The sequence below is a fragment of the Hoplias malabaricus genome, chromosome 13 (assembly GCF_029633855.1).
Source record: "Hoplias malabaricus isolate fHopMal1 chromosome 13, fHopMal1.hap1, whole genome shotgun sequence".
Taxonomy (NCBI): Eukaryota; Metazoa; Chordata; class Actinopteri; order Characiformes; family Erythrinidae; genus Hoplias; species Hoplias malabaricus.
The window spans coordinates 32,847,529-32,866,050 of NC_089812.1; the positions used below are offsets into that span (position 1 = coordinate 32,847,529).

At 37.7% G+C, this 18,522-nt stretch overlaps 2 protein-coding genes and 1 long non-coding RNA gene across 3 annotated transcripts; all 3 read right to left on the reverse strand.

Annotated features, from left to right (window-relative positions):
- Nucleotides 1-8,061: 8,061 nt before the first annotated feature.
- On the reverse strand, nt 8,062-14,396 carry LOC136665066 (uncharacterized). The gene is made up of 22 exons (XM_066642621.1): nt 14,270-14,396; nt 13,925-14,118; nt 13,432-13,573; nt 12,696-13,352; nt 12,501-12,596; nt 12,300-12,406; nt 12,087-12,206; nt 11,856-11,903; nt 11,681-11,764; nt 11,525-11,590; nt 11,254-11,357; nt 10,993-11,053; nt 10,855-10,905; nt 10,696-10,740; nt 10,546-10,610; nt 10,362-10,461; nt 9,958-10,064; nt 9,713-9,865; nt 9,564-9,624; nt 9,262-9,390; nt 8,352-8,447; nt 8,062-8,273 (listed from the first exon to the last, which is right to left on the reverse strand). Exons 1-22 carry the CDS (start codon nt 14,292-14,294, stop codon nt 8,190-8,192), a joined length of 2,595 nt encoding a protein of 864 aa, XP_066498718.1. The 5' UTR covers nt 14,295-14,396; the 3' UTR covers nt 8,062-8,189.
- A 984-nt stretch (nt 14,397-15,380) lies between these two features.
- Nucleotides 15,381-16,386, reverse strand: LOC136665067 (uncharacterized). Its single transcript, XR_010795201.1, has 3 exons — nt 15,874-16,386; nt 15,652-15,791; nt 15,381-15,554 (listed from the first exon to the last, which is right to left on the reverse strand). It is a non-coding gene; the product is annotated as an uncharacterized lncRNA (long non-coding RNA).
- Nucleotides 16,387-16,407: 21 nt separating this feature from the next.
- Nucleotides 16,408-18,435, reverse strand: LOC136664496 (uncharacterized). Its single transcript, XM_066641673.1, has 4 exons — nt 18,139-18,435; nt 17,280-17,451; nt 16,485-17,184; nt 16,408-16,420 (listed from the first exon to the last, which is right to left on the reverse strand). Exons 1-4 carry the CDS (start codon nt 18,433-18,435, stop codon nt 16,408-16,410), a joined length of 1,182 nt encoding a protein of 393 aa, XP_066497770.1.
- Between the last annotated feature and the right edge of the window lie 87 nt (nt 18,436-18,522).

An 18,522-nucleotide genomic window follows, 5' to 3' on the forward strand; every position in this document is an offset into this window, starting at 1 on the left:
CTTGTCAGTGTGTGATGACTCTCTGTGCTGAGTGAAGAGATGAGCAGCTGGAAGAGCAGATAAAGGAGAGAGAGCAGGGGTGTGCTATAAGAGTAAGGAGGAGAGAGGGAGGGGTCTCTCGAATATAAACACCATAAAGATCATACAGATCACTCTCATCCATCCATCCATCCATTATCTGTAACCGCTTATCCAATTTAGGGTCGCGGGGGGTCCAGAGCCTACCTGGAATCATCGGGCGCAAGGCGGAACACACCCTGGAGGGGACGCCAGTCCTTCACAGGGCAACACAGACACACACACATTCACTCACACACTCACACCTACGGACACTTTCGAGTCGCCAATCCACCTGCAACGTGTGTTTTTTGGACTGTGGGAGGAAACCGGAGCACCCGGAGGAAACCCACGAGGACACGGGGAGAACACACCAACTCCTCACAGACAGTCACCCAGAGCGGGAATCGAACCCACAACCTCCAGGTTCCTGGAGCTGTGTGACTGCGACACTACCTGCTGCACCACCGTGCCGCCCTCAGATCACTCTCATGTACTTCATAATTTTACTTACTTTTATTTTCAACTATTAAGTTAATTTGTTTTTACCAATAATAAAATAAAACAATAACTCATCATTGCATTTGTTACCAGCATGGGTTTCTACGCTTGAAAGTAGAAATGGAAACTTGTCTTGATTTGCATAGAGTTAAAATAACAGCACAGAACTGAGCAGGTGTATCCTGTGTCTTAATGTGTGATGTGTCTCAATTCTGCGGACAGATGGCGCTCTTCACTAATAGTCCATATGTCACGGTCTACGGTTCACAACGCGGTCACTGAGCACATCCCCTTTTCGACATTTTGTTTATTCCATGTCACATAAAGTTTTTTTTAGCGTTTTAATTTGTTTATCTGTTGTTTGAGTAGCAGTAAAACTTAAATATAAAGATATGAACTTAAGTCTTTTACCTCTTTTTGAGTGTAGTTTACGCCTCAGGATCTGAATCTCTCACTGGAGCCTGACATTTGAATTCACTCTCTGTACTGCACTTGTCTGGACAGTGACCACTGACTCTGATCTGCTTTAGATCATTATTTTTCATTTCCAGTGACATTATCAGTGACCACAGGTTTCACAACATCTCAGTGTAGCTGAATGTCCATATCTCTCTTCACTCTACAGTCAGTTTATTATCTTATCATTTTATAATCCTGTAGAAACATGTTTCACTCCTTTAGTCATTCTCACTCTTATTCTCTACATGTGTTTCATTGAGCTGCTGAGGTCTCTGATAAATATCTAGAACATTATACTGCCCAGCTGGCCATGATATGTGGTTGAATGTTGGTCGTGACGTCGGATGACCAAAATTTTACGTCAGGGTAACGTCTAATACCGATGTTAAACTGACGTAAGAAACTGACGACATATGACACTGATATTTTGTTAGTTTTAAGTCATGATATTATGTAACCACAATCCAACGTCTAATAAACGTCATATCCTCATGTCAAATAGACGTAAATTACCAACATTTAGTTGTAAGGTATGGTGACCAAATCCCAACGTTTGATAAACGTCTGAATTTTAACGTCAGTTCAACCTGCCATTCTAACATCAATAGACGTTGATAATTTGTTGGTTTTAAGTAGTGATGTTATGCAACCAAAATCCAACATCTTCCAAACGTCACATCCTGATGTCAAATTGACGTAAATTACCAACATTAAGCTGTAAGGTATGGTGACCAAATCCCAACGTCTGATAAACGTCTGGATTTTAACGTCAGTTCAACCTGCCATTCTAACATCAATAGACGTTGATAATTTGTTGGTTTCAAGTAGTGATGTTATGCAACCAAAATCCAACATCTTCCAAACGTCACATCCTGATGTCAAATTGACGTAAATTACCAACATTAAGCTGTAAGGTATGGTGACCAAATCCCAACGTCTGATAAAAATCTGAATTTTAACGTCAGTTCAACCTGCCATTCTAACATCAATAGACGTTGATAATTTGTTGATTTTAAGTAGTGATGTTATGTACCCAAAATCCAACATCTTCCAAACATCACATCCTGATGTCAAATTGACGTAAATTATCAACATTAAGCTGTAAGGTATGGTGACCAAATCCCAACGTCTGATAAACGTCTGGATTTTAACGTCAGTTCAACCTGCCATTCTAACATCAATAGACGTTGATAATTTGTTGGTTTTAAGTAGTGATGTTATGTAACCAAAATCCAACATCTTCCAAACGTCACATCCTGATGTCAAATTGACGTAAATTACCAACATTAAACTGTAAGGTATGGTGACCAAATCCCAACGTCTGATAAACGTCTGGATTTTAACGTCAGTTCAACCTGCCATTCTAACATCAATAGACGTTGATAATTTGTTGGTTTTAAGTAGTGATGTTATGTAACCAAAATCCAACATCTTCCAAACGTCACATCCTGATGTCAAATTGACGTAAATTACCAACATTAAACTGTAAGGTATGGTGACCAAATCCCAACGTCTGATAAACGTCTGGATTTTAACGTCAGTTCAACCTGCCATTCTAACATCAATAGACGTTGATAATTTGTTGGTTTTAAGTAGTGATGTTATGTAACCAAAATCCAACATCTTCCAAACGTCACATCCTGATGTCAAATTGACGTAAATTACCAACATTAAACTGTAAGGTATGGTGACCAAATCCCAACGTCTGATAAACGTCTGAATTTTAACGTCAGTTCAACCTGCCATTCTAACATCAATAGACGTTGATAATTTGTTGGTTTTAAGTAGTGATGTTATGTAACCAAAATCCAACATCTCCCAAACGTCACATCCTGATGTCAAATTTACATAAATTACCAACATTAAGCTGTAAGGTATGGTGACCAAATCCCAACGTCTGATAAACGTCTGAATTTTAACGTCAGTTCAACCTGCCATTCTAACATCAATACACGTTGATAATTTGTTGGTTTTAAGTAGTGATGTTATGTAACCAAAATCCAACATCTTCCAAACGTCACATCCTGATGTCAAATTGACGTAAATTACCAACATTAAGCTGTAAGGTACGGTGACCAAATCCCAACGTCTGGTAAACATCTGAATTTTAACGTCAGTTCAACTTGCCATTCTAACATCAATAGACGTTGATAATTTGTTGGTTTTAAGTAGTGATGTTATGTAACCAAAATCCAACATCTTCCAAACGTCACATCCTGATGTCCAATTGACCTAAATTACCAACATTAAGCTGTAAGGTACGGTGACCAAATCCCAACGTCTGATAAACGTCTGAATTTTAACATCAGTTCAACTTGCCATTCTAACATCAATAGACGTTGATAATTTGTTGGTTTTAAGTAGTGATGTTATGTAACCAAAATCCAACATCTTCCAAACGTCACATCCTGATGTCAAATTGACGTAAATTACCAACATTAAGCTGTAAGGTACGGTGACCAAATCCCAACGTCTGGTAAACATCTGAATTTTAACGTCAGTTCAACTTGCCATTCTAACATCAATAGACGTTGATAATTTGTTGGTTTTAAGTAGTGATGTTATGTAACCAAAATCCAACATCTTCCAAACGTCACATCCTGATGTCCAATTGACCTAAATTACCAACATTAAGCTGTAAGGTACGGTGACCAAATCCCAACGTCTGATAAACGTCTGAATTTTAACATCAGTTCAACTTGCCATTCTAACATCAATAGACGTTGATAATTTGTTGGTTTTAAGTAGTGATGTTATGTAACCAAAATCCAACATCTTCCCAACATCACATCCTGATGTCAAATTGACGTAAATTACCAACATTAAGTTGTAAGGTATGGTGACCAAATCCCAACATCTGATAAACGCCTGAAATTTAACGTCAGCTCAATGTGCCATTCTAACATCAATAGACGTTGATAATTTGTTGGTTTAAAGTTGTCCTATTATGTGACCAAAATCCAACATCTTCCAATCATCACATCCTGACGTCAAATTGATGTAAAATACCAACATTTAGTTGTAAGGTATGGTGACCAAGACCCAACATCTTGTAAACGTCAAACTTCTAATGTCAGATCAACCTGCCATTCTAACATCAATAGACATTGATAATTTGTGGGTTTTAATTTGTGCTGTTATGTAACCAAAATACAACATTTTCCAAACGTCACATCCTGATATCAAATTGATGTAAATTACCAACAATAAGCTGTAAGTTATGGAGACCAAATCCCAACGTTTGATAAACATCTGAATTTTAACGTTAGTTCAACCTGCCATTCTAACATCAATAGACGTTGAAAATTTGTTGGTTTTAATTTGTGATGTTATGTAACCAAAATCCAACATCTTCCAAACATCACATCCTGATGTCAAATTGACGTAAATTACCAACATTAAGCTGTAAGTTATGGAGACCAAATCCCAACGTTTGATAAACGTCTGAATTTTAACGTCAGTTCAACCTGCCATTCAAACATCAATAGACGTTGATAATTTGTTGGTTTTAATTTGTGATGTTATGTAACCAAAATCCAACATCCTCCAAACATCACATCCTGATGTCAAATTGACGTAAATTACCAACATTAAGCTGTAAGTTATGGTGACCAAATCCCAACGTTTGATAAACCTCTGAATTTTAACGTCAGTTCAACCTGCCATTCTAACATCAATAGACGTTGAAAATTTGTTGGGTTTAATTTGTGATGTTATGTAACCAAAATCCAACATCTTCCAAACGTCACATCCTGATGTCAAATTGACGTAAATTACCAACATTAAGTTGTAAGGTATGGTGACCAAATCCCAACGTCTGATAAACGTCTGGATTTTAACGTCAGTTCAACCTGCCATTCTAACATCAATAGACGTTGATAATTTGTTGGTTTTAAGTAGTGATGTTATGTAACCAAAATCCAACATTTTCCAAACATCACATCCTGATGTCAAGTTGATATAAAAAAATGCCAACTTTAAGTTATAATATAGGGTGACCAAAACCCAACGCCTGGTAAACATTAGACTAATATCAATAGACATTGATATTTTGTTGGTTTTAGGTCGTGGGGTTTAGTACTTCAAATTTAACGTCATCTTGATGTAAAATACCTACATGTATTTGTTAGGTATTGGTAATAAAAACCCAGTGTATGATAAACATCATAATCTAAATGTCAACTCAATGTGACATTCTAACAATATTGGATATACTTAGTTGGTTTAAGATGCAACATTCATTCATTCATTTATTAAATGTAACTGCTTATCCACTTTAGGGTTGCAGTGGGTCCGGAGCCTACCTGGAATCAGTGGGGCACTTTTCCTTCACAGTGCGACACACACTCATTCACACACTTATACCTATGGACAGTTTTGAGTAGCCAACTGAGCTACCAACATGTGTTTTTGGACCATGGGAGTAAATTGGAAAACCCGGAGAAAACCCACATGAACACAGGGAAAACACACCCAACTAATCACAGACAGTCATGCGGAGCAGGGTTCGAACCTACAGCTGCAGCACCCTAGATTTGTGTGACAGCAACACTACCTGTTGCAGTCCCAAGTTGAATTTTATAAAAAATTCCAAACATCATTCTGATACTCTACCATACTGAAATTAATTAATTAATTAATTCATTGTCTGTAACCGCTAATCCAGTTCAGGGTCGCAGTGGGTCCTGAGCCTACTCAGAATCACTGGGAGCAAGGCAGGAACACACCCTGGAGGGGTCGCCAGTCCTTCGCAGAGTGACACACACTCATACATTCACACCTATGGACACTTTTGAGTCACCAATCCACCTAACAACATGTGTTTTTGGACCTTGGAAGGAAACCTGAACACCTGGAGGAAACCCCCGTAGACACAGGAAAAACACACCAAACTACTCACAGTCACCTGCCGCTCCAGGACCCTAGAGCTGTGTGACAGCGACAGTACCTGCAGCACCATCGTGCTGCCCCAAGCTGCAATGTTAAGAAACCAAAATGCAGTGTGTTCAAAACATTATTCTGATGCCATATTGACATAACATAACAAAATTCAGTTGTGAGATACCATGACCAAAATGTAAAATTATAGAATAAGAAATCATTAAAATCATTTAAAATTAGTTTAAAGAGATCAAAAACTACTGAGATGTTCTTAAGTGGGCAATAATCTGAGCGGTCCAATGGTGGACCAGCAGTGGCCTACCATCAGTGGGTTACCAACATTTTCAAGCCATTTGATAGGTATATGCTTGCCGTCTTAAGAATACAAAACACACTATAAATAAATGCTGTATCGAGTTTGCTACTGTATTGTAATGTATTTTTGAATACAGTATTTTACTGTGTATTGTAATGTATCTTGGGTAACAGACTGGAAGCAGCAATGAAGCTAGCTTTACAGTATTTCACTGTATTGTGAGCTGGGGAAGCTGAGGACTGCAAATGGCATCTAAAGGTGAGTAACTTATTTACACCATTTATTTATCACTTATTTTATTGTTTTGACAACGTAAATATAGCTTAGTTCCAAAATTACATTCGTAATTACATTAGTTCCAAAATACCCCCCCCCCCCCCCTTGGGCAATGGTACAATTTATTTTTGTAACGTCAGTTGTAGGCCTCACTACAAAACAAAACCAGAACAGGACAAGTGAATACTTTTCGTCCAAATAAAAAAAGAGAAAGAATTGTGTTTTTTCATTTAGTTACACCGCGACCCTGAAATGGACAAGCTTAAAAGATGATGATGATAATGATGATGATTTGCGTTAATATTGTTTTATCTTATTTAAATTATTTTGTTGAGGGTGGGGCGGTTAGCGAGAACGGGGCTAACGGTTCCCTGGGGGCGGGGTGACGAGAACAGAGACGGAGAGAAAGAGACAAAACGTATTCAGAGGCTGCAAGCGTCATCGTACTTTAGGGATTTTGGAACAAAAGTAATGAGTAAATGTATGTTTTAATCATACAGCTCTAAACGTTTCCAACCACATTGTCTTGGTACTGCTTTTTAGCAAGATAGATGGTGCTAGTTATGATAGCCGCGAACATTTAACCAGATAACTCCTGTGGAATTTGCACACTTGTTTGCTCCCAAAAAATGTTAATGTTTTATCGTCGCAGATATCGTCAACTGGCGTTTCCCCCCCTCAAATTAGTCCGTTGGAGGGGATTGAAGCCGGAGACATCACCAGTTTTGTGCAACAGCGTCAGGCCGTGAATCTCATTTGTCAGTCCTCCTCTCCTCCGAGACCTATCTCATCGCTGAGTCCGGCAAATGACATCACTATTTCTGAAAGTCACATGATTGATAGCCAACATGGCGGAAAACGCAGTGTACGAATCTCTGGCTGTAGCAAGTGGAAATAGTTGTAAATAAACTTAATGTTTTTGCATTTTATACGATTCTGTAATATATTATGATGTACACAAAATTTAAGTCACATATATTCCTGGATGTATAGTATATGGTTGGTCAGTGAAATATTTGCCTAGCTAATAATGATGTTAGTCTCAGCATCTCCACTAAATTTGATTGGGATATAAACGATATGTTTATGTTCTAATATGAACGAGTCGGTGAATTAAAATAAAGGCTAATTGTTGTGATTTCTAACAATCTCAACACTTTCTCTACATTTTTAGGCATCCTTTTTAAGAATTTCGTTCTTATTGCATTTACTTAAAAAAAAAAGTTTGTATTTTTAATGACACCTTATAAAAGCACATTTTCAAAAGTAAAGTACACTGGAAACAAAGTATTTATTTATTTGTATTCCAAAATAATTGAATAATTATTAACAACAATGCAAAAAGTTAAAAATTAAGAAAAAGCACACATTCAGCTTTTTTAAATTTACAAATTCTACAGTTAAAACAAATTTAAATAGGAAAACAATGTAATAAAAGCAAATATTCTGTTTATTATAAAAACAAACTACAGAATACAAAGAATATAAATAATGAAATAAAACAAATCTGTACAGAGAAAATAAATGGCACGCAATAACAGGTTTTTACTAATAAAACAAACTGTGCCATCACACACACACACAAAAAAAACCAATACTATGTAACAGCAAAATGCAAACAGCAAAACAATATAATAAAAGCAAGCAGTTTTTTAAAATCCAACAAAAACTAGAGAATGAAAAAAGCAATCAATTTGACTCATTCAAAAGCTACACGTGAAAAAACATTTTCAGCTTCATATCTGCTGAATCCTTCCAATTTTCTCAGCAGAAGGATGGTGATCTTAAAGTGAGATAAATTATTGATTAGACAGGACAATGCAATGTTAATAAACAACATTTTTTAAATATAATTTCTTACCTCTGGAGTCATGACTTCTAAAACGAACGAGGTACTCTTCAGACTTGCTCTGTTGCATTTTATCACCTCAAATGTCCTCTCTATGATGGCTTCAGTCTATGAGAAATTAAAAAATTTATTTATACACTATTGGACATAAATATGAACAGACAGTAAAATGATGCTTGTGACATTAATTTTTTTTACTTATAATCAAGACTTGACCTGAGCACCATTTAATTTGTCTTTGAAAGAATGGTGAGCCATACACCAATTATAAAAGATCAGATTATTATATTAGGACATTGGTTCCCAATTCTGGAACAGAGAGCCTGCACATTTTAATTATTTCTTGCTGTAACTCACCTACCACTGGTCACCAGTCTTATCCAAAAAGGGCCAGTGTGGCTGCAGGTTTTAATGCTTATCAAGCAGGAGTTCAGCTGATTATATTTGTTTAATCACCTGGTTTCGGTCTTCAAAGTATTGAAAAGGTTTGTTTCTGCTTAGCTGTAATTAAACCTGTAGCATCTGTTTGTGGATAAGACTGTTGACCTCTGAATAAAACAATTGGTTTGATCAGGTGTCAGTTGCATCAGAGCAGGACACTCTGAATTGCAGAGTAGGGAGTACTCCGGGACAAGGAATGGAAACCACTGGTTTCAAACTGCTCAACACATCTAGCCTATTTATTTTCACAGGTGACATGCTTTATGATCATAGTATAACCGTAAAACGAAACCTGACCTTTGTGTTTAACCCATCTGTGGACACACACACACACACACTTTTGAGGGTTAGGTGCCTTGCTCTAGGACACTTCAGCCATGGATGGTCCTGCCCGTTGTGGGGATTGAACCAGCAACCTTCCAGCACCAAGGCCATGACTGCCTGTTTATTTATAAATAAACCATATCTTAAATTTGTTCACCTGTTCTTCATCAAAAACTGATATGCTTCCGTCTCTAATTTGCTTCATCTTTGGGTGAAATGTGGGGTTCTCATGAAGGAACATCCTGTTGGACCTCAATATTCCGTGTTGTAAATTCCTTTGTAGTGTCTACAAGCAGAAATAGAGGCTAATAACTGTTTTAAAAATGAAACAAGTAAAAAGTTGCTTTCTCCAATATAATATGAATATACCTAAAACAGTAAAGAAAAAGGGAGGAAAAAAGCTAGCCTAAAATAAAGTGTCCACAAATAGGTATATTCACAAATTAAAATGCTCTTTACAAGAATTTCTTCATCCGTTACATGGTTGATGACTGATCCTTCTCTTATGGCTGCGTATGTCCTGGAGGCACAAAAAAAGTTTACATTTTTTTAAATTCATGTATTTTATACAAATAATCTAAGAAAACATTTAACATAATAAATTAAACCTTTTATATAGATAGGGCTCTGGGCGGTGACAACCACAGCTAAATGGCACGTCTTCTTGCAATGTTTCCACTCCAGCACAGTCGGCATGCAGCTGAGCCCCACAATACTGACACTGGACCCAATTCACTGACTGCACTTCTGAATACATTGATCTAAAAAAAAAACCAAAACACCACAGGTTTTAGACCATATATTTCAATGTTAAATTGGTAAATTGTTTATGCAAAAGATAATTTTCTATTACTTTTTTCCTATCCTTTGGTACACACAGGCATATATGTCCAGTGCAAGACAGTGGTAGTGGTGTGTAGATTTTCGTTCTTGCTCCGTCTCTACTGGTGGTAGAGGTTCCTAGTGAGAATATTTTTTTTCATTATGGTCAGTGTAATACTGCAGTGAAACAGTACATGTAGCAAAGCAAGAATTCATAGCAATGATTTTTTTAAAAGAAATAAGACTCTATAATTCTATATCTATATATAATTTATATTCCATGATATCAACCAATAAAGAAATATAACCAAACAGGAACTGAAATCAACAGAAGTATCAGTATACTGGATCATTACACTGAATTATTAAAATTGGATTGTTTAATATTGTTTAATCTTTAATATCAATCTACTGTAACCAATCTTGAAACGTAACCTGGCTGCACACATGTTCTCCGACCCGGAAGACAGGTTGCAAGTGTCCTTTCAAAAGAGCTTTAGCATCATCTGTCCAGTGGGCAAATCTCTTTCCATAGCTTAAAAAAAAGATCATATATGTTTTCAATAATCAAGTAAATTGCTGGGGAAAATAAAAAGAAAAGAAGAATATATGATCTTACCCTTCTATCTCAAAGTTCTCCATTATCATCACACACCACCATTTACGTAGCATTGGCATGTCATGCTAAATAAAATAACTTAAATTATTATTATTTATAAGAAAAATATTATATATATTATAAAAATATAAATAAATAAAATCTACTCACAACAGTGAAGTCGAAAGAGCCATCCAGTACAACATAAAGTGCATACTTGAAAAAGGAGAAAGACAGATACACAATCATTTAATATACACATGACAGAAAAGCAATAAATAAATACATAAAAATAAGATAAAATAAACAGATAAGTTTCAAAATTGTCACCATTAACATGAAGATGCCACAATCATTTCCCCAGTGCTGAATTGGAAGGTCCTTTTAATAGAAAAACATTCTGTTAGAAACAACTTAATATTAACATAAAGGTGGGAAAGAGTTGTGTTTTATTCGTTTTTTTTTTACCTGCAAATCCCACCCCGTTTTCTCCTCCCACTGTCCTGGGTTCAGCATCTGAGCCAGATTACTGTCATTTCAAAGAAAACAATAGTTTTAAGCAAAGAAATATCATCAACCCACCTCAGCTGACAATGAACCACACATAAAATTTAACATCAAACAGAACATGAAATTGCAACCCAAATATTCCATGCTGTTACACACTTGGTCTTGGAACGAGACCGGTAAATACTTGAACGGCATGCAATGTTTGCTGTAAGCTATAACCTCAACATTGTTTGGAACATCAGATCACCAAATCCACGAGATTCAGTTCTTTTTGTGAACATGGGATCTAGAAAAAGAATTTCCCTCTTGGCTGGCTTCAAAACCTATGAGTGGATATGAAGTCTGCATTCTCAGTAAACATCTTACACACAAAAATGCTCACTACATCCCATGTCATAGATACAGTTAGCAAAGCAACATTTCCTATAACAGTCCAATACCAGACTGAAAACAAAGAAAAAGTACAATGCAAATGATTAAATTAATTTACCGATAAAATGTAGTGTCCTGATGTCCACAGTGGGATGACAAGGGCCTCTTTCAACTGAGCATCATACTTAGAAATACAGATATTATTCACATAATAATCACACGATAACACTGAATATTGCGAAAATAGGTTTAGGGTTAGAGTGCAAACACTTACTGGGAGATGGTCAAGCGGATCAGCATTGCAAGGAGGTAACCACGTTGGCACAACATAGATATTTGCAATGAAAATATTCCTTCCCTATAAATTATTTTTATTAATACCTACATTAATACAATACAACCACAATCAGCAAAATTACAAAGAAAATTCCTAGCTGTGTGATTATTACCTGTGCTCTGGCAATTCCATCAATGATACTAAGGCAGGCATTTCCTACCTACAAACAAACAGCAAGAAACAGATAAATACCCTGTCCAGCCACTTGCACCGAAGTGTACTTAATGAAGTGTCGGTTCTGTGTAAATAAATCAACACACATGCAGCCTAACCTGATTCAGATACATTACATGTATAGGTTTAATTATACAATATGTTTAATGGTTTAAAAATATTTAATCACCGTTGCTTCCATGTCTTGGGGCAAGCCCAAAGTCCAAAAGTCCTCCCGGACAAGGCAAATATTTCCTTTTTTTACAATAAGCTCTTGTCTTGGCTTTTGTTCATCTAGGACATAAGAAAGCTGTAAAAACAACATCATATTAAACATATATTGCATATCACTATTTTTGTACTTAAACATATGATTTATTTTGGACTATAAATTTCCTTATACCAGTTTCTCCTGGTCAGAGTGAAAAGTCAACGACCAAAAAGCCCGAGAAGGTTTGATGTTCTGAAACTTTGTGCGGGCTTCACACTGCATCCCACAGGTTTCATATTCTGCATATGACAAGTGACAAAGAGTGACATGAGAAAAAAAAACTAAAATATTTTGGACAATACATTTGTTATTTAAAAGCAAAAAATGTTCTACCATCATCACACGAAGACACAAGTGTTTGGGGCTGCATGGGTTCTGGGGATCCTTGTTCCACTGACATCACACCTGACTGCTGTGTATGTGTAGATGCTTGGGAGGTTTGAACAGAAAGCACGTTAATTTGTGCACGCACGCACAGAGTATAAAAATAGGAACCAGGATGTATATAATTAACATAAACACACTTACCTAAAACTGCTTGCCCAAGCTCATTCAGAGTTATATTGTTAATACGCTGGTCCATTAGTCCTCTCTTCAGCTGTGTCTCCAAAAGGCGGAAGTTCACTGATGTATTGCGATGGTGAATAATATTTCTCATTAAAAATACATGTGTTGAGGGGGACATGTTGTTCAGAAAATAATTATTTTTTCGCATACTTCCAAACAATTGTTCTGCTATCTGACTGTTGAGTGAACCTTGGAGTTCTGGGACAAGATTGATTCTCCTTAAGATGTCCCTCTGATCCTTTGTGTTTGATTCATGAAGCTTATCGTAAAGCACATAATGACTGCTAGCCCCAGTGATGGGATGGCCACTACCATCTGAATTGGGAGACCTTTCAACAAGCCAAGAGAGGGACACTTCAAGTTTTCCTTTCTGTGCTGCAGAAATGTTTTCAGGTGTAGGCTCAGCCAACCGTCCTTCATGGGGTTTGAACGGTATGATGGCTGGAAATCTCAAGTTGGCATGTGTGGCCAAACCACGAGCAAAATCATAGACTGACACATTTGGTATGTGTTTCCATGATAGGAGAAGATCAGTGAAGTCTCTAGGACTTTCTGCCCTTAAGTTGAATTTCAAACTATACACAACACCATGTGGACATGCAATGACACACCATCCACCTGTTAAAAAAAATGAATATAAGGAAGAGAAGAACAAAAATGATGGACAGGCAAAATAACTTTTCTGAAATTTGCTTACCAGAGGCACCCCAGATTTTCTGAAAGACCTTGTCATAGGTGTGCCTGTTCTTCATCTCCTGTTGCAATCTTACAATTAGGTCATCACGTGACCCTCTTGGGTCTATGTGGCATGCCTTGCATAGTTTGCGCACTGTGCCTACCTAGAGAAATACACACACACACACATTCACTTCATAGCCCTACAATAGCCCTACATCTAAATATTTTGTTAGACCCAACAGTGCTACTGTGTCTGATCCACTCAGTCCAACACACAGTAACACTCCACAATCACCATCCATGTCACTGCAGTGCTAAGGTCCACCAGGGGTTGGAACAGGTTGAATGAGGTTTACAAAATATGCAGATCAACAGATGGACTACAGTCTGTAATTGCATAACTACATAGTGGTCCTGTACATTCAGTGGAGCTGAGAAAATAACAACTGTAGAAATAAAGTGCATTCATCACATTTCATTTTGCATTTACACTACTCATGTTTTAGTTATACCTTTTGTTTTTTAAGCTCATCCATAAGACGTTCCTCTGTTATCATGAACAGTTCTGCCTCTGGACTCTCTCGAACAGGCAAGACTTTTTCATACTCTGTGTTAAGCACACAGTCTCCTTTTCTGGTGTGTCTGCCAATCCATGGTGCCCAATATTCATAAGATGGATGAACAGCCCAGGGATTTTTTGCACGACCTAATAAATCAATAACAAAAATAATGACAAGAAGGTGTCACTGTGCATAGGTATTCAAACCAACTGTCAAAGCTTTTTGAAAGCATTTTATAAATGTAATGTATTATTAATAATATTATATAATTATTAAAATAACAATTCATAAACTTACTGGGGACAAATCCACGAGCAATCATTTCAAAATTGACTGAGTTCCAAAATTCTTCAATGTTGACCTCTCCTTTGAAGTTTTTAGGAGGCTCTTTTATGTCACTCACTGTCAAACAAAAAGCACTTTTAGGCTTGTTTTCCAGACAGGGATTAAATGCAGTCCTTGACTCTACAAGGTTCTGAATGTCCCCATTAAAAGATACCAGCCCTTAAAGCAACATATTACTAACAAGGAAGCCTAACCACTCTCACAATAGATCTAATATGGTAAAATATCCAAAACTGTTTATTTAAAAGTTGAAAAAAAAAAAACCCAAGCAGGGACAAGTTCGAGATGGGACCCTGGGATGAGGAGGGTTAGCAACTCTCTAGGACTCTGGGATGAGGTTATTTAGCAGCTAGGACTCTGGGATGAGGTGGACTAGCCACTAGGTCTCTGGGATGAGGTCATTTAGCAACTAGGTCTCTGGGATGAGGTGGGCTAGCCACTAGGTCTCTGGGATGAGGTAATTTAGCAACTAGGTCTCTGGGATGAGGTGGGCTAGCCACTAGGTCTCTGGGATGAGGTCATTTAGCAACTAGGTCTCTGGGATGAGGTGGGCTAGCCACTAGGTCTCTGGGATGAGGTGGGCTAGCCACTAGGTCTCTGGGATGAGGTAATTTAGCAACTAGGTCTCTGGGATGAGGTGGACTAGCCACTAGGTCTCTGGGATGAGGTAATTTAGCAACTAGGTCTCTGGGATGAGGTGGACTAGCCACTAGGTCTCTGGGATGAGGTCATTTAGCAACTAGGTCTCTGGGATGAGGTAATTTAGCAACTAGGTCTCTGGGATGAGGTGGACTAGCCACTAGGTCTCTGGGATGAGGTCATTTAGCAACTAGGTCTCTGGGATGAGGTGGGCTAACAACTTGGTCTCTGGGATGAGGTCATTTAGCAACTAGGTCTCTGGGATGAGGTGGGCTAGCCACTAGGTCTCTGGGATGAGGTCATTTAGCAACTAGGTCTCTGGGATGAGGTGGGCTAACAACTTGCTCTCTGGGATTAAGTATGGGCTGAGATGCTCTAAAAGGAAGAACTTACCCGCCATGCTGAAGACTCCTTTTTTGTGTAGATCCATAATAACAACAGCAGGGTAGTAGCCACAATTAATACAGGAGTATGTATAATCATGACTTGTGAGCGCCTCAAAATGGCAATATGCATGTAGAATGGTGTCTCTTGATGGAAATTTAACACCCCGAAGTCCCTCCAGTGAATTTATGGTTCTTGAGACTGCAGTATGGTTCTGTAGATGACATTTTTGTTTTAAAAAAAAAAAAAAAAACGTATGACAACATTTAATACTCAACCACTTAAGTGTACCATTCAATGTGTTATTTTACCTGAAGGTTCTGCCTCAGAAAAATGCAGAGTTCCAAGGTAAGCACAACATGATCATCAAAATTATGGAGTCCTGCTTTCCACTCTTGATAACGGTACACCATCTGACACAGAGTGCATTGTTTGAAGTAAGTTGACACATCTAAGGAAGAAATAATAATAATAAGTGTTACTGAATAAAAATTTAAAATTACCTGAGGTATTAATCAAAGGCTTAAACTTACTGTCAATAATGCCACCTATACCCACAATCCGGGCTTTGTTTGTTATCATCACTGGATTATCCAAAGCAGGATGACTCGAACAGAAAGTGCAATTGGTCTCTGTTGGAAGAAGTTTTGTTGGGTAATTAAATGGTGCTCTGGGAGCTGTCACGTCTTCTGGGAGTCTGGAGGGAATTTTTTTCTGAGTACAAATATACTGTACTACACGTTCCAAGTGGTCTGTTACAGGGTAGATCGGCTGGGTAGTGGGCTGGTGTGTCACAGCAGCATGTGAATCTGTCTCAAATAAGTGTTTCTGAGTTTGGAATAAGTGCCATTTTGCTATACTTTTGTGCACACAAGACATTCTTGCCTTAGCACAAGGACAATGCCATGAGTTCTTCTTTGTCTTGTAGGTCACCATAATTCTGCCAAGACGACTGAAGTGCTTCTTCACTGGCTCATAAATAGATAGACATATTGCTTGGGATGAACCACTGAGTGTTACTTCTACAGACAGAGGTACATGGGCTGACATGGCTGCTTTCTGTCTTTTTATGCACAGAATCTTCTTCGATACACCAAATAGCTTATGATGCACCATTTCATCTAGAACACCCTCTTGAAGGAACTCTTCACTTATGGTGTGAGAACAATAGTCAAGTGAACGAATATGTTCACAGTGGCTGAAGGCACATCCACTCCGTAGTGCTAGAAGCTGGTACTGAAAACATTCTTCTAATTCACATCCAGTAAAGTGTTTTTTGCCCCATGTCTTTCTCTGTACATGAACAGGTATAGAAAAACCATGCCTGCTTCTTTGAACAGCACACACACCATTGGTCGCATCCACACAAACGCTTTTCAAATGTGATGTGCTGGTTATATCTGGTTTTTCTTCTGAATGTTTTCTGGAAATGTGACCAGGCAAATTCTTCTCATGTACAATTGTAGTGCAGTGAGGACACTTTACTCTTTGGGGTGATGTCGTTTGAGCCTTTTTCGGAGAAGGAAGTGACAGAGAAGTGGATGATGTAGAGGAAAGTGCAGGAGTAGATGATAAAATCTCAGAAGCACCAACTGTTAAAGTATGTGCTTGGGGTGTGGTTGACTTTAAATGAGGTGGTGCTTCCTTTAAGGAATTTGAAGTGAATATAGCAGATATGAAAGGTACTTCTGCAGGTGAAGGTGTGTGCGCCACAGATGAAGTAACTTGACAAGCCTGAAGATGGGTTTCCATATTATCTCTCCTCAAAATGGTTTTTGAGCACAGAGGGCAGTGATAGTGTCCTTCTGATCTGCAATTCTGATGACATCTGTGAATTCGATATTCTGTGAAAAATGTGAAAAATAAATAAAAAATAAAACACATGAATCAACATGAACTTTGTGCTGCCAAAAAAATAAAAATAGCAGGGTTACATTACCTTTAAACTGTATTGCATTTTTCCAGTGAATTTCAATGTGTTTCTTAACTCTTGCCAAGTTGGTAGGCTTAAACAACTTCACAGGGCACAAAGGACAATGAAACATTTTGCAGCATGTTGTGCATCTGTTTAAAGATGGGTCTGAACCACAAAGCCAGACTGAAGAGTGCATCTATGTAAAAATGAAAAAAAAACATACATTAATAATTGCATCAATGAAAGTTTTGTAGACAGTTATACACTGATCAACCATCATATTGTGACCAACTCCTTGTTTCTACACTCACTGTCTATTCTCTCAGCTCCACTGTCCACAGGAGCATTTTGTAGTTATAAAATTACAGACTCAAGTCCATCTATTGCTCTGTTGTATACATTGTTTTTGGTTGATCTGTGTATGCATTTGCCTTGGACCAGGACAGTATATGCACATATAACAACAGACATAGACATACAGACACAACGACAGATAGATGAATGTATAAATAAATAATGATATATATATATATATAAAGATTGTACAAAATGCTACATAATGGCAAAAAAATATTGTGTTAAAACACATTGCGTAACTAAGAACCAAACACATTTAGCCAACTGGCTAATCTACTTCATGCCAAACCAAAAATGCTTTATTAATATATTAATACGTCAGGCTATATATATATATATATATATATATATATATATATATATATATATAGCCTGACGTGACAAACAGCGTCTAATGATTGTCGTACCTAGCTAAATTAGCAAGGTAGATGCAGAGCTAACGTGAGTTCATTAATTCGGAAAAACAAAAAGTTATCCCAGCGACCCAATATCTTCGTTAATTAAACAAAGACATCTCGTAACGTACCGTCAAAAACTCCAAATCTGTCCGTCTAAAATTTTGACACATACAAACACGCTCCCACACAAACGGCGTTTCAATTCTGGGTCTACTGGCAAAACCACCCCATGACACTAGATGGCGATAATGGAAACGGCGCCACCTCTTCTCTGGCGCCTCAGATAGGTACCACAGGAGAGGTAGCCTCAGGAGTGAGATCTGCGCCCAGACCCTTCTCGTTTTGTGACGGCTTACAAGCAGGAGACTGAGGGAAAGGTAGGAGAGAAGAGGCGGGAAGAAAAGAAAGAGAGGGTTCTGCTCCATTGAAACAGGCTGCCGGTGAAAGTACGGGTCAGTCGTAGCATTATTTATTTATATTTAGCGTAGTAGAGAACGATAATTTGACTGTAC